The 27,614-nt window shown below is 38.3% G+C and overlaps 2 protein-coding genes across 2 annotated transcripts; one reads left to right on the top strand and one right to left on the bottom strand.

The window, feature by feature from the left end:
- LOC104943851 (pituitary adenylate cyclase-activating polypeptide type I receptor-like) lies at positions 1–10,111 on the top strand. The gene is made up of 12 exons (XM_010769316.1): positions 1–173; positions 1,596–1,709; positions 2,356–2,459; positions 2,558–2,655; positions 3,561–3,693; positions 4,074–4,227; positions 4,321–4,381; positions 4,473–4,542; positions 4,852–4,943; positions 5,193–5,322; positions 5,668–5,709; positions 6,168–10,111. The coding sequence occupies exons 1-12, from the start codon at positions 110–112 to the stop codon at positions 6,543–6,545; spliced, it is 1,440 nt and encodes a 479-aa protein (XP_010767618.1). The 5' UTR covers positions 1–109; the 3' UTR covers positions 6,546–10,111.
- Positions 7,342–27,614, bottom strand: LOC104943852 (pituitary adenylate cyclase-activating polypeptide type I receptor-like). The gene is made up of 12 exons (XM_010769317.1): positions 27,599–27,614; positions 26,402–26,509; positions 21,172–21,272; positions 19,907–20,004; positions 18,779–18,911; positions 16,541–16,694; positions 16,352–16,412; positions 16,000–16,069; positions 15,246–15,337; positions 15,004–15,133; positions 14,839–14,880; positions 7,342–13,363 (listed from the first exon to the last, which is right to left on the bottom strand). Exons 1-12 carry the CDS (start codon positions 27,612–27,614, stop codon positions 13,169–13,171), a joined length of 1,200 nt encoding a protein of 399 aa, XP_010767619.1. The 3' UTR covers positions 7,342–13,168.

Raw genomic sequence — 27,614 nt, 5'->3', positions numbered from 1 at the left:
TGTGTGTGTGTGTGTGTGTGTGTGTGTGTGTGTGTGTGTGTGTGTGTGTGTTGATGATGTTGTTTTCCAGGAATACAGCCAACAGGTCCACTCAAACTGTGTGATCAAGATGGAGCAGGAGAAATGCATGGAAATGATGGCCTCGGACGATCCTGGGAACGACCCGGACTACGGTAGGTGATTGTGAGTGTGTGAGTGTAGCCTTTAATCCCTCTCCCTCATCATAACCACCATGTGTAACAGTTTCCAATTCGGGCTAATTATAACAGAATAAACATAGAGATTATTAACAATAATATCTTCTGGGTCAGCATACTAATGAGAAAAAGATAATTCTACAAATTGCGGTACTCTGACTTTAACCTGCTTGTCAGCAAATGGAGATCATTAGAAATACTTCACAGTTTGCCTTTGAGTTTCTTTGTTTGATTCAAAGCAATTCAAACTAAAGCAGTGGCAACAGAGACATTCGGCAAAGCAAATCAACTCTTTGGTTTCACTCTGAAGTGGGGGAAGGCCTAAGGCTTTAATTGCCAGCATCTCTTGATGAAGATGCTTAAAATGAAAGTTGATCACTGAGACAGTGAGTGACAGGCGTCTCTCTGAGTGATTCTGTGATGGATGAAAGGAAATTCAGACTAGCTTTGTGCCATTTCTTCATTCTTTTTGTTTGGTGACAAGTTTCAAGGGGTCAAATGAGGTCTCTACTGCTAGGATAGCATTTGCAGATCGTGTACATCACCAAGGCGTCAGAGAAACAGAAACCAAGTATAAAAGCTGTTCAGAAGGCCATACATTTTCCTTCCTTTTGTTTATTTTAATATGGCATGATAAATATTGGACTTAAGGAAGTCATTGTACTGACCTTTTGGTTGAAAACTGGACAGCTATAACTCAGTTACATCATCCAGGGGATACCAAGTCCCACAACTTGGATCACCTGAGCCTGCTTGGTTTTTGTGTTTTACTTTATGGTGCCAATTCAATGTAATAGCTTGTCTAGAGCGTATGCTTGTTCTGGTCTTGATTCGGTCTCGCCCTGCCTTGGTCTTGGTCTTGAATTGGTCTCGACCTCTTAAACTCTTGGTCTTGTCTTGGTCTTGGTTAAGGTGGTTTGTGGTCTTGACTAAAACACTAGCTTCTCCTGTTAACCCTGCCACAAAGCTCCCGCTTGGCTCTAAGATAATGAAAAAACAAATATGAAACCAACATTTCCCAAAGCAGAACCGGCTAATGAAGTCACAAACTGAATTTGGAAATCAGACCGTCTTCTTTTATCTTCTGCATGGATGTATGCACATTTAATGTGAATACCAATTACTCTCCCCAAAATCTCATCTATGTTTATGTTCCATCTAGACCTGTGTCCCTCAAAAAATATTGTTATAACAAATTATCATACATATTATTCATAAAGTCTCTGCTGAACCATCTTCTTCCTGTTGAAGACTTTCGCTCTTTTTTGATGCTGTTGTAAAATTATATATGAGTAAAAGACCCTCAGCTAAATAAGAATATGTGGCCTTTTTTCACCCAAATTAAGTAACATATGGCTCTTGTTGTGAACTGTGTTTGTTCACCTGTTGTTTCCTCAGGCTGTCCGTGGATGTGGGACAACCTGACGTGTTGGCACCCTGCAAAGATCGGGGAGGTGGTGGAAGTCGACTGTCCCGAACTCTTCTCTCAGTTCATCAGCGAAGAAGACTATGGTGAGTTGCTTCCCATTTACCATCAGCAACTAATGCTGTTGACATGTTGAGGCTCCTCTTCAAATGTCTTGTTGGAGTGCTCACATTGTAAAAGTTCATGTACTTCAATTGAATTGCAGATTTTTGTAAAAATCTTGCCCACAAACACACATTGACATTATACATTACCCTAACTATGCAAATCAAAAAATGTATTTCTAACTTTAATACAAAGTGGGGACCAAAGAACACACACATACACAAACACACACAAACATACACAAACACACACACACACACACACACACACACACACACACACACACACACACACACACACACACACACACGCGCGTGCACACACACACACATTTGAAAATGTGAACGTTTCATTGGTCCCCACATAGTGTTAAGATAAGAATACGGTTTTGGCCGATGTCATCGTTAGGGGGTAGGGAATATGTTATGTCATTCTTTGTCCTCACAAGTACAGTGTGTGCTTGTGGTTGGAAAATCTATTCTCTGTGTTACATTACACACATTTCAATTTAAGGGGAAAACCAACTAAATGAAGGAAATCATTTAAGAGGGTACTACTGTATCTTCCTGATTTCACTAAAAATATTAGTACAGTATGTGTTTTAAATGAATTGTCCTGCGTCCACAGAGCCAGGCATGGTGAGTCGGAACTGCACTGAGTTCGGATGGGACGAGACCTTCCCTCATTACGTTGATGCCTGCATGTCTGAAGAAGGGAACAGTAGCCATCCGGTAGGTATCACTCTCAGAGTAATAGGTTGAATGAGACATTGTATATTATTGAAAAATCAGTTTATTAACTTTTTGTTGTTCTTGTGATTCCATTTTAGGACATGTACTTTGTGTCAGTGAAGGCTCTGTACACTGTGGGCTACAGCACCTCTTTGGTGTCCCTCGTCATGGCCATGGTCATCTTGTGCAGGTTCAGGTGAGCCGTCTAGTGGTCAGGGGTGGTACTGCAGCTTGATGGGGCGTGTTGGGGAAAAACAAGGTTTATCAAAACATAGAGGGAGAAAATAACTGAAGGATATTTCAGGCATCTTACTTATTTACATCAAATATCTTAAAACACATTGACATTATTTTAGGATGAGGTAATCCCTTTCATGGTGAACATTATTATTGTTTTTCAAAAGAAAAGTTGTTAATTTCTTGGTATGTACTTCTACCTCAATAAGTGTTAGTACTGTCACTGCTTTTGCTGTTATCACTTCATGTACTACCACAACTACTACTACTATTGATGCAGCTGATGTTGTGGCTCCTACAGTGCTGATGACAAACAAACACAGGACTTTCACCCAGGCGTCCGATTCCCGTGTGAAACCAGAAAAAAAAAGCAGAGTTATTTTTACTGGCAATGTAATGTCACGTGAACACTTTAAAAAAAAAGAGATAATAATACAAATTATCGAGCGCTTTATCAGGTGCGCAAAGACGCTTTACAGAGGTAAAATATTGAGACAAACATTTTCAAATGGAGCAATAAAATCTATGATATTTCTTTTGGGCTATTCCCAGACATAGACCACAGTAACTAATGCATGTTTACATTAACTATGTGAAAACCATGTGTATCAAGATATAACGCAAATACAATCCCCCTGGCGTCATCGTAGTGAATGCGGGGGCTTCTTCCCAAGTGGAAAATGTGGCAGTAAGGATAAGACCACAGCTGCTTTCTCTAAAGCTATTTAGAACTGTGTGAACTATTTCTGCATGTTGATCACTGAATGACAACAAAACAAACCTCAACGTATTGTTCCACTGCATGCAGCTATTGTTTTTATTAAAAATGTAATCAGTGTGTTCCTGTCTGTTGGCTTTAATCAGGAAGCTGCACTGTACGAGGAACTTCATCCACATGAACCTATTTGTGTCTTTCATCTTGAGAGCGATTTCAGTCTTCATCAAAGACAGCGTGCTGTATGCCGAAGCAGACAGTGAGCATTGCTTCATACACACTGTGAGTAACACCAACAGGCCTGCACACGTTCCTACAATGCTCTTTGTTTTACATGTTAACAGGCTGACGGATGATTTGTATCTTTATAAATGATTTATCTATAACAAGGTTTTTCTCGAGAAGACCAAAAAGAAGTATCTGCTAACAATTTTCAGCAACAGATATCACTATTACATTTCATCAGTGGATATTATACATTAAGACAATTTCCTTTCCCTGAACGGTCTACAGAAGTGTTGCAACAAAACCAACTAAATATATATTTCTGATGTTTCTGTCACGTCCTAAAAAATACATGTTATAGATTAGTGTCCTGTAGTGTCTCGCCTTAACTCTGTCTTTCTGACATTTTCCCATGGTGTCTTTTTTTCTCCTTCAAGCTTGAGTGTCGAGCAGTGATGATATTCTTCCATTACTGTGTCCTCTCTAACTACTTCTGGCTCTTCATCGAGGGTCTGTACCTCTTCACTTTACTAGTGGAGACCTTTTTCCCTGAGAAGAGATACTTCTACTGGTACATCATCATTGGTTGGGGTGAGCGACAAACCACAACACGCAAACTGGCATTCTTATCCCATCTCATGAATCATTACTCATTTTTGTATCCTTGTTTTCTTGTCAATTTAGGAACCCCCACTGTGTGTGTGACCATCTGGGCCGTGCTGAAGTTTCACTTTGATGATAACGGGTAGGTTTAGAACAACAGTGTTTAGTACCTGTATGTTCAAGTGTGTCTGATAATGCTTTGAATGTGAGGTTGTGTCCTCCTGCTCCTTCAGATGTTGGGACATGAATAACAACGCTGCCATCTGGTGGGTGATCAAGGGACCTGTACTCGCTTCAATTATGGTACGTTGTTATTACCTGTATATGCAGTGACATAACAAACACAACATAAACAAGATAGATAGATGATAGATATAGATACTTTATTGATCCCAATTTTGGAAATGATTTCGTCACAGAAGCAGACGTGTGTTCAGACATTAAAATACAATACTTAAAATACTTAAAAAAGTGGAAAAGAGAATTAAACATTTAAAATATTATATCAAATATAAACAATATAAACAAAACTTTATATTCTGTTAAACAATTAAAACAATATTTTTATTTGTAAATACATATTGACTTGTTTGCGTTACATCTTGTCTGTAGGTCAACTTTGTGCTCTTCATCGGTATCATCGTCATCCTCGTCCAGAAGTTGCAGTCCCCAGATATCGGTGGAAATGAATCCAGTATTTACCTGTAAGTTGTTTTATGTTGTCTTTTTATTGAAATGTTCTGCCTGTACAGTCCCTTATGCATCTACACCCACTGTAGCCGCTGTAATCATTCCTGCAAAATACCAGGGCCAGCATTTGACAAATACTTCTACTTCTATGACTGAATGATTAAGATTAAAAGTGTAGTTGAGGTCTATTACGACAGACCTATTATGAAAATGAGGACACACTGTATTCCAGTTTCATAATTATTCTGTGTGTTATTTTGCAGGAGGTTGGCCCGCTCCACTCTGCTCCTGATTCCTCTGTTTGGGATCCACTACACTGTGTTTGCCTTTTCCCCCGAGAACGTGAGCAAGAGGGAGCGTCTGGTGTTTGAGCTTGGACTCGGATCCTTCCAGGTGACTGATCCTCCATCATGGCCTGAGAATGACTATTTACAAATTCTGTAGCTTTGTATCAGCCATTGAAGGATACTTAGGGAATTTTAACACATCTGTCCATTTATTAAGACTCAAGTATGACCTGACTGCTTGGAATCTATAAAGTTGATTTCAAGTTTCAAATTAAGTCTTCAGCTTTTATATGAAAATGAGTTATTGTATGTGAAAATACCATTATGAAAATGAATCCTGCTGTTTTTTTCACAGTAGTGTATTTTATCACTCACTGCTATTGTTTCTCCTTTTAAAGTTGACATGTAAGTGTTCTTTGTTGTCTAATTCTTGGACCTTCTGTATCCCCAGGGCTTTGTCGTGGCAGTCCTCTACTGCTTCCTGAACGGAGAGGTAAACATCATCACTGACGCCTTTACACCAGTTCTCTGAATTCACACATGAAAACACAACTGATTCACAACATACCTGTTTAGTTTTACAGGATTATATGTAAATTCTTGGTATAGATAAGGCTTATAGTTTACAGGATTTCTTTTCAAACCAAAATATATATTGGAAATGGAGTGGTAATTAAAAGAAAATGCCGAATTTGATCTAATATCCTTCATTTATATGACATGGACTGTCATATATGGCCATATTGTATTTCGGACTAAGCTGAGGTTTTTCTAGCAACTTTAAAAAAATGTTGGGTGTGTGGGCATACAATCTTTTTCATTTTAGGGAAAAGTATTTGTCAGAAAGAATCCCTAGGAAGCTAAAACAATGAGATATAGCACAGACAGAGCTGTGAGGGACAGTGAGCTGGCCTCTTTCAAGCGAGGTCCATTAATAATGACCTTGTGAAGTATATCCCTCAAGGTGCAATCGGAGATCAAGAGGAAATGGCGCAGCTGGACGGTGAACAGGTACTTTGCTGTGGACCTGAAGCACCGGCATCCTTCGCTGGCGAGCAGTGGGGTGAACGGGGGCACGCAGCTGTCCATCCTCAGCAAGAGCAGCTCGCAGATCCGCATGTCCAGCTTGCTGGCCGAGACCCCGGCGACCTGAGTCCCACCGGGGGGGATGCAACGCCCTGCAGCGCCGCCAAACCCGATGCACCCATCCTCCTCCCCATGACCAGTCTCACCAACCCGTTCCTCAACCCGTACCCCAATCCGTACCCGGACGACAACATGATAGAAACACAGCTCAACTCCAGCGACCCAGAACAGCCTCTTGTCTGACCTGCTTTGACCCCAATTATGACCCAACCTGAACGTCTGGTGCCAAATAATCTCTTTAAGTCCCGAACTCCGGGTTCAGGAGTGAAAAACTTAGTCCACTTCAAAGGGCATGATTACGAATTCTAGTGAATATCTAATGTCCTTTGGGCGGTTGATCTCTCTGTATATATTGTATTACTGTTGTCCGGTGCTACAGTATTTGCTGCTGTATCGCACGTGTTGGGGGGGTGGTTTATTTCTGCAGCTCCCTCACAGTGATCATTCCAGTCAGTCTGAGAACGTTTTTAAAAACAATTCTCAAGTTCACCCTTTCTTTAAAATGTGTTTTTAGACTGTATCTATACACTGTATTGCTCTTTAGATGCAGACTTGCCAGCTGCCATGCCATTTGAAATGGTTCCATTATTCATGTGAACACCGTAAAGGGAAACTCTGCTGATTTTACACATTAAGTTTATCCCGTTGAGTACTGAAAAGGATAACCCTTAGCGATGGCAGTGTGATGACATCAGAGTTATTTTAGCTAAAGCTTGGCATTTAGCCTTTTTATGTGAAAATCTGATTTATAAAATGATGGCATTCTGTCTAAAAGATGCAGTTTTCCTGTGTATTACACAGAGTTTTCTAGAGTTTCCCCCTCAAATTCTTGATATCCCGGCCTCTGCTGCTAATATTCTGAGCTGCCCTGATGTACAGTAGATACCTTAACTGGGAAGTTTTTTATAAATATGTTGACGGAAATTTAAGAATGAAGGTTCAAGCTTAAGTCAGTGTTAGAAATTTGAACTTCTCAACATCAAATCAATGTTATTTATTGAGCTCAAACATTATGGACCCCAGGTCATACCTACACTTATTGAACACATTCAGACTATTCCCCACTACTGTACCAAGCCTTTGTTTCCTGTGTAAACTGTGACTGATGTAAAACAAAGAGATGAAGACAAACAGGCTGAGGAATGTCGAAGGTGAAATTTCACCTGGATCTAACAAGTTGGAGAAAAGCAGTATTTATGAGAAGGACATCTTTTTTCCATTCATGTGAATTGCCAAAAAGAGACAAAAAAACATACCAGGGTTAAATGATGATAACTATTCTTCAGATGTCTTCACAGTGCTGAGGTTTACCGATGACGACCACAAACTTCTCTTTTAAATCTCAGCACTGGAAACTTGACCTCTGAGAGGAATACTTTTGGAGTGCGTCTGTAGTTTTAAACAGCCGTTAGTACAGAAAATGTCAATGATACTCATGGAAGAAAGCATCATGAGTTCAACTGCTTGCATGAACATGCATTTATTGTCCATTTGGTTAGTGTTACTTTCTTGGTGATAATTCAGTGGTGTTAAAGTTTATTTTTCTTCAAGAAACGTATTTCGGGCTGTTGTGGAGGCTATGCGCTGTTATACAGATTCTCTTGTCACTGTGTAAAGCCAAGCCTCTTCAATAGGGCTCCTACAGGACATTTCAACATTGTACTTGACCATCAGAAAGCACTTCACTGCTTTTTGGAGAATATTTCCAGATTTGTTTCTGAAAAAAATGACCATATGAATAATCAGTTTTCATTCTGATTAATGAGGGCTTCTTCAGACAAATCCCTCGTACCAGTATCTCTATGTCTTTCAGCAGTTTGCAACTCTTGTGGCATTTGCTCTCTTTACGCTTGAAGACAAGCACATAGTCGTTACTCTTTGTGGGGGGCTTTTAAATCGGGGGTAATACTGTAACTCCAAAGACCAATTACTTGACTTTTTGCACGGCCGTATCTGTTTGCGAAGGCTGTGTTAGCTTTGCATTCAATGTCACTGCTGATGTTTCTTTTGGTCTGACTCGACTATCCTCAAAATCCCTACGTTCCACTCTACTTTTTGTCTCCAAAAGTGCCTTTAAGCACAAAACAAGTATTTTGATTTGTCGTTTTTCATTTCAAAACGAATCTGCAAAGAATAGAACGTGGTTGAACAAAGTGCTTTTATGATGCTTAAGACTAAATCAGTATTTTAAACCTGGAGGCCTTCGAAGTACTTAAAGTTGTCTTTGCTAAAGATGAGCAGAACATATGACCGATTGGTGTTTTAAATAAAGTAATGCTACAGACTAATAACTACGTCAGTGACTGTACAGTATATTACATGAACACACTAAGAAATATGTTTAGTTCCCCTACACATCCTTCATTTTTACTTCTTAGCGGTAAAGGGAAAATTAAACAGTCACACACCTGAAGCTCTTTTCTTTATGAAATCCTAGTATTGTTTAAGGGGCTTTCTTCAAAATGTTCCCTAAATACGAGTCCATATTTGAAAAGACAGAAATAATTTGGTCTACAGTAGCTGCAATTGTATTGTAAAAGACAAACTGGAGCTGAAATCTTTGATTTACATTTACTTACTGTTTCATCTTTGACTCCACATTATTTATGACTGATAATCTTTAAAGTCACACAAAAACATTGTTTTGGTAATTTGCAGATAAAGACATGTCAAGTACAGAGTCCTAAAGGTGACACAATGTTGTTAAATAATAATACTTTTTTATACATAGAAAAAAAGAACAAATTGATTCAAGCATTTAGTTTCTCTGGGATCAACCTGGGTTTAAGGTTATGAGTCCAGTTACCCCCATTTTCCATTTGACAGTTATCTTAAATGTAAAACATTTGTTTTGTCTCTTTCTTGGCTTATGGCCAACACTTGAAACATGGATGTAGGGAGATGGCTAAGCGTCTCTAAACCCATATCTGTGAAAAAAGAAACATACATTATTTAGGAGGCGCTCTAGTATTGACAGAATATTATCCTATGTTACTCAAATGATATTATTTTTGTTAGTAAACATCTCATTTATCATAGCAGTAAATCTTAACACCCTTTCTTTCCCTTCCCAATTGAATTTTTCTTCAGTTTTACTCAGAATGTCAACTCATCTCTTGACCTGCAAATTGCCAAAATGCATTCCTTCTTGGGAGTCCAGACCATGAAAAAGAAGTGTGACCTGAAACTGTATTGGTCTGCTGTGTGTATTCAGAGTGACATACCATAACAAGTGAAGGGCGTGACAATCACGACCCACTCTAATTCGGCACATGCACCCACTGCTTTTGACATATTTCTAAATGATTTCCTTTAGTGTTAATATGGGAGTTGGAGCCTTATATTGCCAGTACTATGTTGATGTCAGACAAAGATGTTGCTATTATTAAAAGAGTAAATATTCATTTGAACTTGTTGTTTTTGAACTATGAAGTAGTTAGTTGAAGTGTTTGAAAAAAGGTCTGTAGCCAACCTTTGTGACTAAATAAACTGCAGTTTAAATGTGCGAGACAGAAACAAGCTGCTGACGTTGTTCCTTGTAAATGCCGTTTTCTGTGGTTCAAAGTTAATAACTGTCATTTAAAAACGTTGCGCTGTGATCGTTTTCCTATATTTCATTGTTTTTTGGTAATGGTGATGGTGTTTGCTTAAACTACTGTATAAAGCCTCCTGTAATGCCTCTGTACTCTCTAAAAGGCTGCTGCATGCGCGTAAAATCGTTTTGATCTCTTTTTGACCGGCAGATGTAATAACAAAGAGAGGAACACGCTTTCAGGCCATTAAGGGAATCAGAGCTGCTTGCTTGTTTTTAAATGGATGAGGCAATTAATGAGCTCGAACATACATATTGTGTTTCAACTGTGAATAATTATCAAATTGGGCCCATGGAATACTTTTCCTTTGATTGTAATCTTTGCAGACATGAGGAAAAGTGAATTGCCATAAAAAACGTCTGCACTCTCTGATTTTTACTTTATAGCATGACCTGTTTTCAAATGTTTTTCCTTTTCAGCTTTTTAAAAGTGGTTATCTTTATTGAAATGCTTATTTGTGACGGTAGCCTGTTAGAAATAAAAATAAAAATGGGGCTCAGAACTTTGTGTACTAATGGCTGAATGTAAAAGTAACCTAAAGCACTCCGCTGCGAGCCTGCTAACGTTTGCTCACGAGCTCTCTTTTCATTTGATCTATTTCATTGCACAGTGCACCATTTAATGTTGTTTTGGTGTGCACAAGAGAAGAGTTTTTTTTGTACATTATGGAAGTATCGACAATAAATGTTTTTAACTTGTTGGCTTAATGTTGTTTTGTGTTGTAAATACTCAAGTGTTTTGGTTTGAAGGATAAGGCTGGTGTTATAATAGGTTTTTTATGTGAGGAAAGCCTGTGAAACTACTAACATCAACATGTGTTAGTCCGCCTCAGTACTTTTCATTTCCTCTTCCCTTTTTAAATCTTTAAAATAAATTCAAAATATACATTCTGAAAAAGACTCAGTAGTTCCCATAAGCAGCCAGTCGATTGAGTTAGCTACTGTCTCTCAAACAGGAGGAAGCAGTGCATCGTTTGGGTTTGGGACTATTTTCAGGGGCGGAAGAATCCACATTTGGTGATTTCCAGTTTATATATGGCAGCAGAACAGTGTATTGGGAATAAGTGTCAAATAAACTACAATGTGTGTAAATGGTAATGATTATGATTGGGTATTAATGTGTTTGGATCAGTTGACAAAAACGAACATGTTTTTTAGAAATTAGATGTTATTTTTAAGATTAAATTCTAGGAATCATTGGGATAAGGCTGGGTTCCACAAACAGGGCGGGGATGATAGAAAGTATTAAGAGATGGACCGAGACATTCACAATTTTTGGCTTTTCATGGGACATTAACAGTTACAAAATGATATATGATCAACAGCCTGGTCCTGTAATGTTCACCCCCAACCCAAAAAAGAAGACACCACATGAGAAACTTGCATTCTCGTAGTAAACCCGGAACCTGTAAAAGAAACATCACTTTCTCAACTGAGAAGGAGAAATAACACTGTAAAGGAATGTAATCTAAAAAGCAAAGTCCAGACACATCATGAGAAGCTTTCTATGCAAAACATCACATTGAACATTCTCAGTTAATATCTCCCTTCACTTCCCCACTGCACAATTTAACATTCGATGAAAGCTTTGTTTTTGTAATTCAAACACAGTTCTCATCATATATTTTGCCACAGAAGCACACCTGTTGTGCTGCACAGTAAAGACATAGTTAAGCATCACAATCTTAAATATATGATGTTGATACACAGATTTTAAATGCAAACCTACTGAAACACTGAGTTACTATGATCAAGGCACTGTAGCGGTCAGAAGCAGAGTAATGAAATATTTCCTGTAAATATAAGTAATGAGTGTGCTGACTTGCTAACTATTTGCCAAATTAGAAACACTATATATGAATTCAAGGCATAGATACACAACAACTGCAGTTCATCAACTTGAAGTTATTCCTCAGGTTCTGGATTAGCATTAGCTTTAGCACAGCGATCAGCAACTGGGCATCACTTACACTGACTAATACGGAAATATACATTATAATCTTATTCACATTTTGCAATATTACATATAAGAATAGTATAATAACAAACATGTATAATTCAGAAAAATATATAACATATAAACACCAACTTATTCATTTCAACCCCATTTTTTTTTTCTTTTTTTTTTTACAGTAACAAGGTCATTCTATTTGATTTATAAATATGTTAGATGGACTATTCCGTTGCTATAAACTTAGTTCCAGTCTATTTACATTCACACAAAGCGGAGAAATATTAATCATACAAATAAATAGCTTTTACAGTCAAGTGCTCCAGATGTGCACTAGTGCACTGTGCAACATGTTGCATGCCACTTCATGGTAACACGGGCATATTCTATTAAACAGATCAATTGCCCTACTTGCCCAACATTCAAGAGACTATAATGGCACTGAATGAATAAGAACAATAATTATCTTGACACTGAAACTCAATAAATGTGTTGGTGAGAATTTCTTGTAGACAGCATGCCCTTCAGCGCTTGTGACATGTGCGAAATGAACAACTTGGTAGATAAACATCAGATATTTTAGACTGTGTTGAGTGTTTGATAATTAAACCATTCTGCTTTTTAACAGCTTCAACCCAAGTGAAAACTGCCATATTGTAACCCTTGTAGATAATTCACCCGACCCACTTAAGTTTGAACTTACTTAGCAAACCTCACAACTGCAACACATTTGTGGCTGTCCTCACAAACAGAAATATGAACCAAAACAACACAAACAAAACAATTTATCAAAAACCTACTGTGACAGAACAAATTATGTAAATTGTTACTTATAAAGATGATTTTCTATTGATTTATGTTTAAACAATGACAACGTTTTGAAGCCATATCTGTTACTTTTGTAAATACAGAGTAACAATTTCGTGGTTGTGAGTAAGATGTGTAGGATGACCCCAAAGCTAAATCTTTCCTATGATACCAAATCAATAAAAATATTTGACCTCTGTGTCTTGCCCATATGAAGCCTTTTAGTTTGAAATTAATTCATATTATGGGGGAAAGGAGTGTGGGATAATGGGAATCGAAAAAGTTAGGCATAAGTCAACAAGTTTGGTTGTATATGAGGCAGCCCATGTAAGATTCTGCAACGCATCCGTCCCGTATGGAGTTACGAGGTACCTTGAACATTCTTAGGCTCTGTGGTTTGGTCACTGGAAGTCAGCCAGATGCCGAGCAGTTTACATGAACAGCAGCGACTGTGCCTCAGACGCTGGACACGTTGTTGGGCGTGAGGGTGTGTGTCTCTGAGGCCGGCTGATCTTTGGGGCTGGATTTGTCCAGGACGGAGATCTGTGTGATCGTGCTGCTTTCAGTGAACAACGTACGACGCCGTTTACTGTAGCGCAGGTACTTCTGAGTCTGCCACTTCCAAAACCTCTTCTTAAGCTCTGCCTGCACCTACAAAAAACATACATAAATAAAAACCGATGGAATGCTTAAGAGACCAGATCACATTGTGTTCTTCTCTAAAAAGGTACATCTTGGTCTGTAACAGGCTTTTTTCTTCTTCATGGACTAAAAATAAATTTTACTAGATTTGCAGCCCATTAAATATAGACACTTTCGGATTCTTTTCAAAAACATACCATAGAATTTTAGCCTGATTTGGAAAAATTAAGTATATTTTTGTTATTTCTCAGAAAATAAACTATTGTTCTGCATGTCCTCACAGGTGTTTTCACTTGTTTTGCCTGATTAGACCGCATGTCTTTTAACCTGTAGTTAGAACCCTAATCAACCAGGGAGTGAAAATACCTGTGTGATTGTGGAGGCCCTGACCAAAGTCACACCAGTTTTTACAAAAGCATCTGCTTGGAGCTGCTTTAATATGTTTGTGCTTCATCTGAAAATAAAAGCGGTGAGAATCCCAAACAAGAATAATAAATTATAACAATAAATCCAACTTTTTTATACATATTATGAGCCAAACGTTACCACATATACCATACCATACTACATAACTACTCTGCAAACACATTAAGACTCCTTCACATCATGCAAACAGACAGCCAACAGTCCTTATATAAACGTACCTCTTTGAGCATGTTTAGAAAACTGTTTACTTACAAATGCATTTGGCAAATGCATGTGATACCTGTGAAATCGATGCACTTTCCTTCTCATCAAGAATGGTATTTTTTCATATGTTTTATGGCCACTATTGAGATTTTAAAATGATGTTTTTCATGTTTGATGTCATATTTTATGATGATATCACCTCAAAATGGATGAGTGCAGCAACAGTGAGAATAAACTCCACGCCAATCCTTTGTTTTTAAAGGCTAGACACTTACAAATATTTTGGTTGGATAATAACCTTTGTGAATTTTGGAAATGATTAAATATGTCTTTCCTGTTCTTCAACTTGTTTCCTTTTCCTTATTTCTTCATGTGTTTCTTTTCTAACTCATTTTTATTAATGACAAACCATTTATATCTTTCTCGAATTTGCTTCAGTCATCAGGGGATACAACTCTGTTATTGCGGCCAAAGATTTTAATATCATCGTCATTCCCATAGAAACACTTCGGTGCCTTTAATGCCTACACCCTGGACACGCTGTCTCAATGTCTTCAAATTCACATATTACTGAATGAGACCAATACTATGAAACATGTCCAGATCTGAAACATTTATTACGAAACTTCATAAATATACTATGAATAATATATATATATTTAAAATATGAACAACTTCTTGGTTGACATGCAAAACCAATTGTATGGTCCTTTACTTGTTAACAAATGTTAACTAAACTTCAGGTATGTTTGCAATAGTAATAATTAAGGATGTTGCCCTCCATAACCAATTCCAATGAGATCATATGAATTATTTAATTATAAGCCTACATATAAAGTATAGTATTGACTTACCTCGCCATTCAGGAAACAGTAGAGCAGGGCAACAACGAATCCCTTCAGAGCAGAAAAGTATTATAGGAACAGTATTAAATACTAAAAACGCACATCCGGAGCAAACTTCAATCTCCTATATGTTAGTGTTCATACTTAAGTTTGTACCAGTGTTGTGTGTTGTACCTGAAAGGATCCGAGGCCGAGCTCTATGAAGATCCGTGCCTCTGCTCCTGTGTTCTCTGGCAGGAAGGCAAACACCATGTAGTGCATCCCAAACAGAGGGATGAGGAGCAGAGTGGATTTGGCAAGCCTCCTGCGCACGTTGTAAATAAAAGAATACCCATGAAAAATACATAAAGTTACATAAAGTTCCTGAATGTGTTTGTGCATATCTTAAAGTGAAGGTGAATGTAATCTCTTCTCACTTGAAGTGACTGGTGTCATTGCCACCGACACCGGGAGATGTCAGCTTCTGGACCAGAATCCTGATCACGTTAATGAAGATGATGAAGTTTACCTACATGAAACAAAGAAAGACCTAAAGAAAAACACAAAGCCAACACAGTATATGCTACAACTGTAGCAATTGTTATTGGCTGGCCCGCAGTCATACCTTTGGAAAATTGAATGAAAAAGGGGAAAAAGTTCCACTCTTTATTTTATTTTGTTGATGGCAGAATAAAACCACTCGGCCCCCACTGAGGGCATGGCTACACATGCGCAAAATTATCATTGGCTAATATTTGCCTCTTGTTCAGTTGAAATTGAACAACTTCAAATTTCAACCTTGTATCGCGTTGAGTTGTTCTTTTAGGAAACTTTGGCGAAGTCGTAGCCTTAACCATTAGCAAAGAGGTGTCGCACATGTATCTTTCATGGTCTATTGTCAGTCATTACCTATAACCCTAAAATCAACCCCATTTCAAATTGGGGAAAAACGAAGTCCACTGTTTTTGCTGTTAACAGACAAAGATAACAAGCCTTTCTCGGCACTCTGCCATTTTTACCTGCTTCCATGCATGTGGGAAATGCACCAACTAATGTGTTTTTGTTAAATCTAATGAGAACACAAAATACATTTCTACAGTAGCCATTGCCAAAGAGTCATACAGGCCCTATCCAAGATTGAGGACTCTTATAATTCCTCAATAGCTCCCATTGTTACTGTGCTGCACTCACCAGTAGTGATGCAGTTATTGGAGCTTTTATGATCCACCAGATGAAGGCCACATCTGTGTCATCCCAACACCTGGGACACACAACAGTAATGAGATAAACAAGGTGGTTACATGGGTGCAATTTTGTTCATCTCAACACTTCACACAAAACACGAAACCACACTAACATAAGCTAGAACAATGTGTTAGAAATATAAGAAGCAATCCTAAATTGAACTATCTAAAGATTAACTCTAATTTGTCAGCATTCAACCCTTCTGAGTGTTTTTGATTTAACAGGTGTGCGTAAAAGTCATTAGAAAACCCTTTCTGCTCCTATAAATGTTCTCAGATTTTCTCCCGCAGAAGCTCACCCCTTGTTATCGTAGAAGTTTCGAGTGAGGATCCACGCCATTATGATCGTTGTTGGGAGACCTTGGAGATATAGACACAGTGTTATCATTAAGAGAGAGAAAACACAGAGCTCTAACAAGAACCAGAGAGAGGAGGGAAGGTAGAAAATTAAAGCAAACACTGAAAGGTGAAAGAGAAAGATTGCCCACCCCAGCCGATGAGTATGTACCACCAGAAGTATTTCTTCTGGAAGACAAAAGTGAGAGCAAGCAGTGTCTGCAGGTACATGCCCTCCACCAGAAGCCAGAAGTAGTTGGCAAGGATACTGAACTGGAAAAAGGCCACAGCTGATTTACAGGACGCCTGTGGGACGAGGGTTAGGGTTAGGGCAAAAAACAACTGCATTAGAATTGTTGCATAACGAAATGAGAATTATGTTTTCCATCAACTGGTTCTAAATGCAGACTAAAGCTTAGTTTTTTCAGGAGTTTGTAGTGGGTAGCTATGCTTAACACATGACATGACTGTGATTCACAACGAAACACTGTAAAATAAATTGAGGTGGCAAGAGAGTTCATGAATTAGTTTATATTGGTTCAAGCAAGTATAGAGTTGAGAGATCTGTCTAGGATGTGTAAGCTTAGCAGGTGTCTAAACAGTTCGTCTTACCTATAAGGTAAATAATAAATCTGTACATTTTGTCCTCGTTGGTTACTGTTTATTCAAACTAGTCATGCCAAAAATATTGCATGTTTCTCTCTGACTAGCCATATTGGTTTTAAACTTAAACATAAGTAAGTCAATTACTCTAAGGCCACATTCACATGATTAGCGGTTTGCTCTTTGCTCACAGCGAGGTTGGGTGCAGAGCCTTGTGGGAAACACAGCTATTTAAGTAATGTTTCTGATTGCCTCACTTGCTAGCTTGCGCCGCTTCTTTCAACTTCTATGTGATTGGTTACGTATGAAAACGTTAACTGTAAACTAGCTGTTTTACCACGTATCTTGTGAATGTAGCTCAAGTCATCATGACACCTGACAGTATAGTCATGAAATCACATGCACATTACACAAAACTGCTGCATTGGGAAAACAAATATGATATATATATATAAACCATCTATATTTAATTCCCTCTTTTATTGAAAAGAAAGAAAGAATTTGGTTAAGGTTTTATTACATTTCAGTATTGCCTCTAGCTGCTTCGTTTTAAATGAGAACCCTGTGAAAGGTGTTAAATATGCATTTGATGCATAATAATAATAATAATGCTAAAGGACTCAGGCTAAAGCTACATGCTACATGCAAAAAGTTAGCCAACTGATGATCCCTGTAGAGGACAATAAAGGAGCTAACTTATTGTCGGTTGTAAAGAAGATTTATAGGTTGGCTTTCGGTTGATACTACCTTTTTTAGATTCCTGTTATAAAAACATACTTGAACAAGCAGATCAGATGAATGCTTTTTAGTTCACTACATGAGAAAAAGCATGAGGATAATGAACACATCAAATGTAGTGTTTGGCTGGTGAAATCTCGTTCTAAACAACACCATCTCCTGATCCATTTTTCAGCAATTTTCCTGTCACTATTTTCCTGTCTTTTCCCTCTGAGTTTTGTTTTTGGTTCGGATAGAGCACAGCAGCTTTTTCTCGTCTTCTTGTCTCTCTGATGGCTCTTTTTGACCAAAGCAGTGATGGTGATGTGCTGACGCTGGTCCCTCATAGCCAAACAAGAGGGGCACTTATCATCTCTCCATGCGTCCTCATCAGTAGAAAAGTAGGAGAAACACTTGTCATTAATGCTCTCTCAGGCTCCGCTTAGTCACTCCCAGCATGTCAAGCCTATTCGTTTTCGCCCTCTACGATAATAAGCTCTTATGAGTTTGTGAAATTTGTGCCAGTAAAACATGCAGGTTATCTTTCCTCCTCACAAAGCCAACAGACTGTATTCACATGAAAGAATTTAGTTTCAAGTTTTTGTGATTCATTCTATCAATCCTAATTCTGTACATCCCACCTGAGATAAAATATTGATTTCTTTTTTTATCCTTTCTTCCCATTTTACTTTTGTCCTCAACTTCTTTCCTCTCTGATTTCCTTCCTTTCATTTAAATTATAATTCTTTATATATTTAGTACTTTATTTCCTTGTCATTTTTTTAACTGATCTAAAAGTACCACAATCCCTGGATTCCCGAAAGTGTTACCTAACCAAAAAAGTCGCTCTCCTCATCTTCACTCTTCACTTTTGAGACTTGAGAGCATTTTACTGCTTTATGTGTTTCCTTCCAAGCTGGATTTTAGAATACAGGACAAAACTACTTGTTGCGTGATGCCGTTTTCTTTCTATATCGAATTGAAGCCATGGTTTCACATTTGTAAAGGATGAGTCCTTCATGGGTAAATATAGACACACTAATGGACCTACAGTGGGGTTTCACACTCACAGTGGACATGGAGCAGTGGTCCAGGTTTACATCTGAAAAAAGAACGCCATCTTTAATGAAGACAGCGCTCGCTCTCAGGATGAAGGAGAAGAAGAGGTTCATGTGGATGTAATTCCTGGTGCAGTGGAACTTCCTGAGAACGAAGAAAAAACGTTTTTTTCATTTCTTAAAAGGAGGTATATCTTTGTAAACACATGTACAATATATACAAATAGGGTATAGGCTATGTAAGAAATTATTTGTAAGCCTGGTAGCTTTGGACATTGTGTTTTGAGTTACTGTAAAGGTGAGGTAAGTTTGAGAAACCTGCTCGAGATATACTTTTTGTTATATTCCATGGAATGCTCTTAACATCCCGATAGCAATGAATATCTTAAGTGCTTTGACAAAAAAGCCATACAAAAATGTAATCTGTGGAAGCCGTAATACTGTAAAAAGTACGACCAATCATTTTAGCCGGCCCGGCTAAAATAACTGGATGGCCTACCTGCCTGTCAGCCTTCCATCTGTGCACAAACTTATCTTGTGCCCTCATTGGTCATGTGCAAGTTTGTGTGTGTTGGAGGAGGGGCAATGTAAGGAAGTGGCAGATTTTTTCCGGCTGTGTATTTTCAATTTCTAGCGCCCTCGAGCTGGTTTCTCCAAAATTACCTAAAATTTTTGAATGATTTTTTTGTCAAAGCACTTAAGATATTCGTTGCTATCGGGATGTTAAGAGCATTCCATGGAATATAACAAAAGGTGTATCGCGAGCCGTTTTCTCAAACTTATACCCCACCTTTAAGTATAGCAAGTATATTTTGAGGGGAAAACAACTGCGTCCTTCTAAATACAGGGAAAAAATAATAACTTTTCAATATGCCGTCTACAGCGGCTCTTATGTTCATGCATTTTTATCTGTACCAATCTGTATCCAAAACGGTTTCAAATGAATGCTAAGTACGCATATGTTTTAAATGGTTTGGATAAGTTCAGGAACAAAAATCATTAGGTTACATTTAGAGAAACTAAACCTTACTTTGTTAAGGTTATTGATCTTTGTCATCATGCTTACAATAATAAACATATTCTTAAGCTTACTGCTCAACCATGGTCATGCTTTAAAAAAAAGACAGATTTCAGTCTTACCTGAAAACAGTGAAGACAAAAATTGCTGATATAAGAGAGATGAGGGAGGTAGCGTAGCCAGCGGTGTACACCTGTTTGAAGTTTGAGAAGTATGTTGTCTGAAAAAACAAACAAAAAAACAACAAATGTTAGCATATATTGTACATAATAACTGCTAATTGCTCACTCACACTATTCAAACCTATCCTAAGTGCTAATTAATGTTATGAGAAAACTAAGTTGAACAGTGTGATCTACAGTAAGTGAAATGTAGCTTACACTTGTATGAAATTGGTTAGGGCTAGGGTTTAGGGCAGGAAAATCCAGAATTGTAGGCTTACAAATCTGGCTTTGTAACTAGTATTAGTGGACCTTCAATACATTCCTCGAATGTGAAGATTACTAACTTCCTGTAAAGTCCTTTGTAGCCCTTGTAAATCTGCCACAGCCACATTCATTGCCAATGGGATGCAAAACAAAAGATTTGTAAGGGTAGTCATTATGGCTGGCGGTGGGTTAGTGAGGTACAGTGCTGTCCCTGGCCCGAGGTGAAATGTTGTCATGCGCATCAATTATGAATTAATTTTAAATATGCCGTCCACACTCATAGTGTGTTGCTCGATTCTTCACTTTAAGAAACTACACCACAAGTTATTACATTTTCAAGTCTATTTTTGTTCACCTTTGACAGAGGATTTTCACTTGTAATAAGATAGATTGATTTTACAACATTCTTCTTAGGAAAAGCAGTGAGAACAGGCACTCTAATTATTCATCCTGACCTCTTCCCAGACAGTTTGTTCAACATGGCTTTCTTACTCTTTTGCTTCACATAGAAAGTCAACATTTCCTCAACAGCAAGAGACCGTTTTTCATGTTAAAAATAGGACATTTTGTGGACCTTATTCCAGCTTTGACAGTTTAGGAAGGTTCATGTTGGTGCATCAGAAAAATAATCTTTTTAACACTGCCTCAAATAATATCTGTATCGTGAGTACATCTTTGGCCTTACTACTTAACCATTAAAAGCTAAATCATTGGCTGAGTATTGGAAGGCTAGTAATCAAAATTCCTTTTTAAAATATTAATCTTTTTATGAAAAAACAAGATTAGTCCTCAAATATCCGCCAGTAGTGATGCTGTAAAGTATATCAATATGTTTTGGTATCATTAACATGTTCACACAATGCCAACCAGACAAAAAACCGGATGATAATGGACTGACAGATGGTGCCGTTTATTTCCCTGTAGAATATTTCACAGTAGTAATCAATTCAAATAGCTACCTCTGGTTCTGTCTCTTCGTACTCTGTGAACTCGCAGGCGTCCTCATAGGAGGGGTAGAGATCAGACCAGCCATCCTCGCTGCAGTTCCTGTAGATGTAACCTAAAAATACACATACACTTCTCAGTGGGAGGGACAGAAGGGTATCTACCAACAAAAAGACTCCAGGGGAGGCAGAGGAACCTAGGATGTCAACACAAAACCACAAATGGGGCGAAGCCTGCGAGCTAGTTCAGGCAGTCAACTCGAGCACTTGTGCTGCATTCATACTGTACATAACGCCCGTTGCCACTCTGCAACCAACCAAACAGAGTCTCTTTAATATGTCGCTCTATTTAACCTGCCAGTTCTCTCTCCATGCATTGCTTGCTGCTGCTATTGCCGCAGCTACCTTTACGTCGCTGCTGCTTGCCTGCCCCACCACCACCCCAGCTTCCACCTGTAGGCTCGGGGGTTAGTTATTTAATCATCACTCATCGTGCTATGTATATCTATGGAGTGATGATGCCCGAGCCTAGTCGCCAAACTCAATGATATGCTGCTTCTAATAAACATGTTAAAGAAACACGTGAGTTGTCTGACTGAACTAGGAGGATTACACAAAACAGTAAAAAGGGAGAGAAGTGGCACTAATCAGTCACCCAAAAAGTAGTGTAGGGGGAAACTAAATAAATGACTGACAGCACTAAAACAAGTATTCCAATTTGAGGAGAAAGTACGACTTGGGAATGCTGGGTGGACTCCAGACAGTTGGCAAGGCAATGTAAACAGAAAGAGAAAAAGATGAACGACTCTTGGTGGTTCCAGCTTCACTGGACAGGATATTGAAAATCTATTTTAGTTTGGATGATGGAAGAATTACATTTGAAAAAAGCAACTACTTTCGGTTAAAGAAATTATCCCAAAAACTGTCCACTTCGGAATTCATGGATTGTTCTGATAACTTTACATCGTTTCTGGATCTGTTGTGGAACATTTATGTTGCTGAGAGCCACTATCTGAATTATAGTCACCTCAAGTATGTGGACAATCCTGTCCGTGCCAACATTTGAAGGCTCTTTCCTTTTTCAACATCAAAATGATTGGGACAAAACAATGAAGAACTGAAATGTGACAGGACACAGAGAAACCACTTAGGCGTTTCCTTCATTAGAAAGTCTAGACCCGGGGATTGCAGACTTTCGTTAATATTTCTGAGCCAGGTAAGTGAAGGCTTAGACTACAGTATAAGCACACAATCTCGAAAACGTCTGATATTTTAACCGTTAAATAGTAAGTTTTAAGCAAAAATGCCTGTGTTGGGTAAGCATTTGACCAGAGAAGTCTGATTGTTTGACTCAAATTCAAGGTAACAGAAGTTTTAGTCATTGATAAACAAATGGTCATTGAGGGGTTTAGTATTCCTTAAATGTTCAATCAAAAAGAGACAACACAAACACAATGTTTGTTTAATAGCATCACATTTAACATGCAAATAAAGTAGGATGGCTGATTTGTTTTCCATTTGTTGCCATTAATTAATATAGAGCTTTCCTGATGAAGTCTATTAGATTTACTGACACAGGGATGACTAATAATAATAGAAATCTCTCTATTCACCCTTATACTGTAGATTCTCCTGTTTTCCCTTTACATGTGAACTACAATCACAACACGAGAGTAGTTTCTCAGACGTGAAATAACGCTACTGCTATTCATTAGGATTCAGCGGGCTGCACAATGAGGGTTAGGGTTAACCCCATCTGCCTGTTAATGATGTGAGCGGTTAGACACACACCTCCTATGGGGATGACAGATGACAAACACATGTCATCACTTTGACTCTCACATACTTGGGTCTTGGGAGGGAATACAAATGAAGTGTTAGTGTGTTAAAAGTTCTATGACCATTACTTTTATGTTTTTCCTCTCTTTTTATTGTTGAAAATGGTTGGACAATTTAAAAAAAGGTCAATTACTTTCACAATCTTCTTGGATAAATGAAGCTCTTCTTAATTATTGCATTTGTGAAAACTATTAATATAATCCTACTGTAAGTCAAATACAGCTTCTGTATTTTGTGATCTCCTATTTTGACATACTGCACAAATTACACAACCAAAAAAGAGGAATAAATGAGAAGAAGACAAATGTGATCCTGATTTAAGCCCCCCAAAAAATGGTATGTCTATGATTTCTTGACTGATCAAAGCTTCACGTGATACAAAGTCACTGTATTTGAAAAAGAAAATAAGCTGCTGATGTGTGGGGTTAGCTGCTTGTGTGTGAGTCCTTTAAAGTAATACAAAAATATGCAATGACAAAAAACAACCTATCTGTATTTGAACCTAGATTGTAAGATTGTACAGTCAGCCACAGTAAATAGCAACATTACAAGTGTATCAATTGGATTCAGAAAGATTAAACATGCTAAACTGCGGTGAACTTGGAAAGCTATTATGCTAACGGCAGTGGTAAACTTGTAGCATGCTAAATTGAAAATATATCTGTACATGTTTTCTGTGATTAGCCTTCTAACATAATTAAACCAAAAGTGTATTGTTAACTTTCCTAAGGGCTCTAGGTAACACTGAAAGTAGTCTAATCAGGTGAAGGCGGTAAATGATACATTTAAATGAGGCATATTTGCAGCCATGTTCTCCCACCATGGCCTGCAGTTAGCATGACGCGCTCACTCATCTCACCGAGCTCCACGGCCTTCATGACGCACACAAGGTCATCCAGTTTTCTGAGTGAATCCGTGTTTACAAGACAGAGGATGAAAAGTTCTCAGTGAAATTACAGATTTTAGTTTCTTGCAGAGAAAATGCCTGTCCGGCTCCTTTAGCACCACAGAGCGAGCAGAGTGTGGGGGTTTGAGTCGTGGGTGGGTTTACAGATATCCAGCTGCATTAGCCTCAGTATAACACAGCGTGTAGAGCCTGCAGACCCGCAGCCAACGCTGGATGTGAATGGAGGTTAAAGGCTGGGGCTCCCGGGAGGGCGCTAGTGCTCCGACCGCCATGCTTAACAAGCAGCGCCAATTCCTTCCTCATGCTCTTGGCTCTTACAGTGAACTCTTTGATTTTACGATTCAGTTTTTTCTCTGCATGCAGCCTCCTGTTGGATGGACTGGATCGAACTCCACCGCTACAGTGATTTAACTTATCAGGGTGTCTGTGGAGGCGGGAATCCAGTGGGGTCCAAGAACCCACTAGCATTGAGTTATGAGGTCGTCAACGGCAACCCCTGCCTCCTTAAGTGTTCTGAACCATGTTGAGTATACGTCTAACTTTCACTGCTGTGTGTGTATTTTACTCTCTCTGCTGTTGGAATCAGCATAATTTCTTCATCCATCATCCCACATACTACACATGCTCTGTGCCTACTACTGACTATTCTATGAACTTTTTTTCACCAACACTGACTTGGAACTACTGGTAGGACTGGAATAAAGACAATTATGTATATATATATATATATATATATATATATATATATATGTAAGATGTATATATTCTAGAGCCAAATGGATGGTGGCTTATCGAGGCTTGAATATCAATATTAAACTCCATTTTCTTAAAATTAAGACATTTTTCATTGTATTAAATCATATACCCCATAACATTATTTTGACTATCGCTTCTGTAATAGATAGTACACAATTTAAGATGGAGACCATGACTCACATCCTAATTTCCGGGTTTAGGCAACAACAATACGTTAATGAACCAGATCATGATCTTTCCATCTCAGAACTCATGGGCTATTGGTCTTAAGGAGATAAAACACGGGGGGCAATGGGCTGTGTTTCTGGGGTGTAACCCGCAGATATACTTTTCCATGCATCAGGCAATAGGTTTTTATGTCTGATTAGAAACCTGACATTTAAGACTGGAGCTGGATTTGAAAGGCGATCAGATAGCTGGTTTACAAGCTAATGTGCTAATTGAAGCTCAATTGTTGTCAGACAGATAGCTGATGGTTCCATTGATTTCATTTGAACTAGAAAGTTCCCTTTTGGTTTACCTGCATTCAACTAAAGCCCACTCAAATGTGATTGGTCAATACTGATTGGATTGAAAATTAAAACTGCCTCTAACATAAAATCGTGTCCTGTTGCCTGAAGATCCTGCACATGAATGAACATCTTGATGTAAAACTAATTAAATAGGTTTTTTAGACAACAAGTTATACTTATTCATTCACTGTCAACATTTCTGTGATTGAGCAACATTATCTAATTTTGTTGATAGAAAACGTATTCCGTTCAATCTTACATTTCCTCATATTCTTAATATTCCTAATATTAGTTGTTGCACCATTGAAATGGTAAATTGGGTTACTGTAAGTGTACTATAATTGGATTAAAATCAGTTTTTAATTTGTTTTTAAGTTAAGTTTTAAGATGACTTATAAACAACTTACTAGTCTTAAGTTAGGTAGTCACACTATTTTTTATTTTGCGCTTGAGTAGATGAATGAATGAATACTTTTTTACTGGCTCTTATTCCACTCCTCTGCATTTCCACAGGGTCTGTTTGCGACAATTCGCAGACTTTTCTGCCCTCATTTGTCTCCCAATAGTCCAGAAACATGTTTTTTTATATCTATTTCTCTCTGTCGGCCATCTCATGATACATGAGAAAATATGTTTTTGTTGTTTTTAGTCCAGCCAGCTGGATGAGACTGTGGTCTGAAAAGGTTGGGGGTCGTGAAAACAGTGGGGAGAGCAGCGCTGTCTGCAGCCAAGTCCAGAAAAAAAATATCCAGTCTACATAAACCACTCAGTGAAAGCATAACATCGGCCCCAAGTGATATATAAATATACCCTGCTGATCTGTAAGTGAAAAATTGATTAACTGAGCACAAGTTCATTATCCTAAAAAAGCTAAATCCCACTCTTTTCTCCAGTTTGACAAATCCAACATGTAAAATGGCCTTAAAACAGATAATATTGTTGAAAAATAGAGCTGATGGCACTTGTACAAGGAAAAATAATATCTTCAGCTTGACTGTTGGCAGGATTGCTAATTAGTATTATATTAGGATAATAAAAATAATTCTGAAAAACAAAACAATTTCAATGTATGACAATTAGAATTCCTCAAAAGCATCAAACTAACAGAAAACAGTTAGGAGGCATATGCATACAATAATATAAGATAATATAACAAAGATCCCCTTAAAAAGTACACAACATATATAAAGTACAATAATAACATCCTACATTTAATTTTTATTTTATTTACCTTGGTTATTAGCAAACAGCTGGGAGACATTGGCGCATGAGACGCTGACCACCTGTCCCACCTCAGCACGATTCCAGCAACGGATATCATCCCATGTTGTAGGACAACCTGCGACAGACAACATTTATCACACATTTATCACTTTAGCTGTCGGGCTAACAGGGAATATACTTTATTTAATATCGTATCATCTAGTCCAAGGTGTATAAGTAGCAGAAGTTACATCATTACATGAAATTCTGGATGCCAGATGACCATAAAATAGTGCCTGAGATATGTTCGCTCGTAAAAAAGATAAGGGTTGAGACCAAAATGAGAGACCCACTCCTATTAAATGGTAGATCTGGAAATAATGAGGGGAAAAGTGATGATATTTTTGACAGAATTTGCAATTAGTTTGCAGTAAAAACGAATTAGGAAAGTTGGAAAATATTGATTAGTCCCGGAATTGTGCGAAAGTGTTTGAATGCAGCATGTTGGCAGGATTTTTCAATTGTGGTAAGGCAGTTTTCTATTAGTTGAAAAGAAACCGGCTTTTGCAAACTTTCAATTGTCAGCACTTTCAAACCATAAATAACATGTCAGGGGTTTGTACTAATTTCCAGAAAATCTCTTTAAATCTATGGATTTGCATCGCCGATTGGGTACAAAGGATAGTCCTGCCCTGGCCAAACTCTTTTAATTAAACAATCACTTCCCATTTAATCCTGACTGTAGATGTGAGGTAGACGTTTATTTTCCTCTTTCTTCATGCATCCCACTTAAACTGTAATTAGTGTGTGACCTGTCCGACCTTGGATACCTCTTAATGCTACAGCACTTGCAACTAATTCAGACGCCCAACTAAAAATCATCGGACGGAGGCTGTGGCTCAGTGGGTAGTGTGCTGGACTTGGAATCAGGGGGTAGCAAGTTCGAGTCCCACTGCAGTCAGCATTTCGTTGTGTCCCTGGGCAAGACGCCTCACCCCAAATTGTTCCTTTGGGGATTGTCCACAGTAGCCTACTGAATGTATGTAAGTCACTTTGGATAAAATTGTCTAACAAATTACATGTAATGTAATCTGTATGGAAGCTCTGTCGTCTGATGGAATGTTTTCTAGGGGTTTCCGCCTGTCTGAAAAAATGAAGGGGCGTTTGATTTGTTAACATCCTCAGCCCTCTTCTGCCCATGCTTCGCCCCCGCTGTTCCCCACACATGGCAGATGAGCCAT

The sequence above is a fragment of the Notothenia coriiceps genome, unplaced genomic scaffold (genome assembly GCF_000735185.1).
Source record: "Notothenia coriiceps isolate Sejong01 unplaced genomic scaffold, NC01 NC01_scaffold00006940, whole genome shotgun sequence".
Lineage (NCBI taxonomy): Eukaryota > Metazoa > Chordata > Actinopteri > Perciformes > Nototheniidae > Notothenia > Notothenia coriiceps.
The sequence above is the reverse complement of the archived record's forward strand: the minus strand, read 5'-3'. Positions and strand labels throughout refer to the sequence as shown.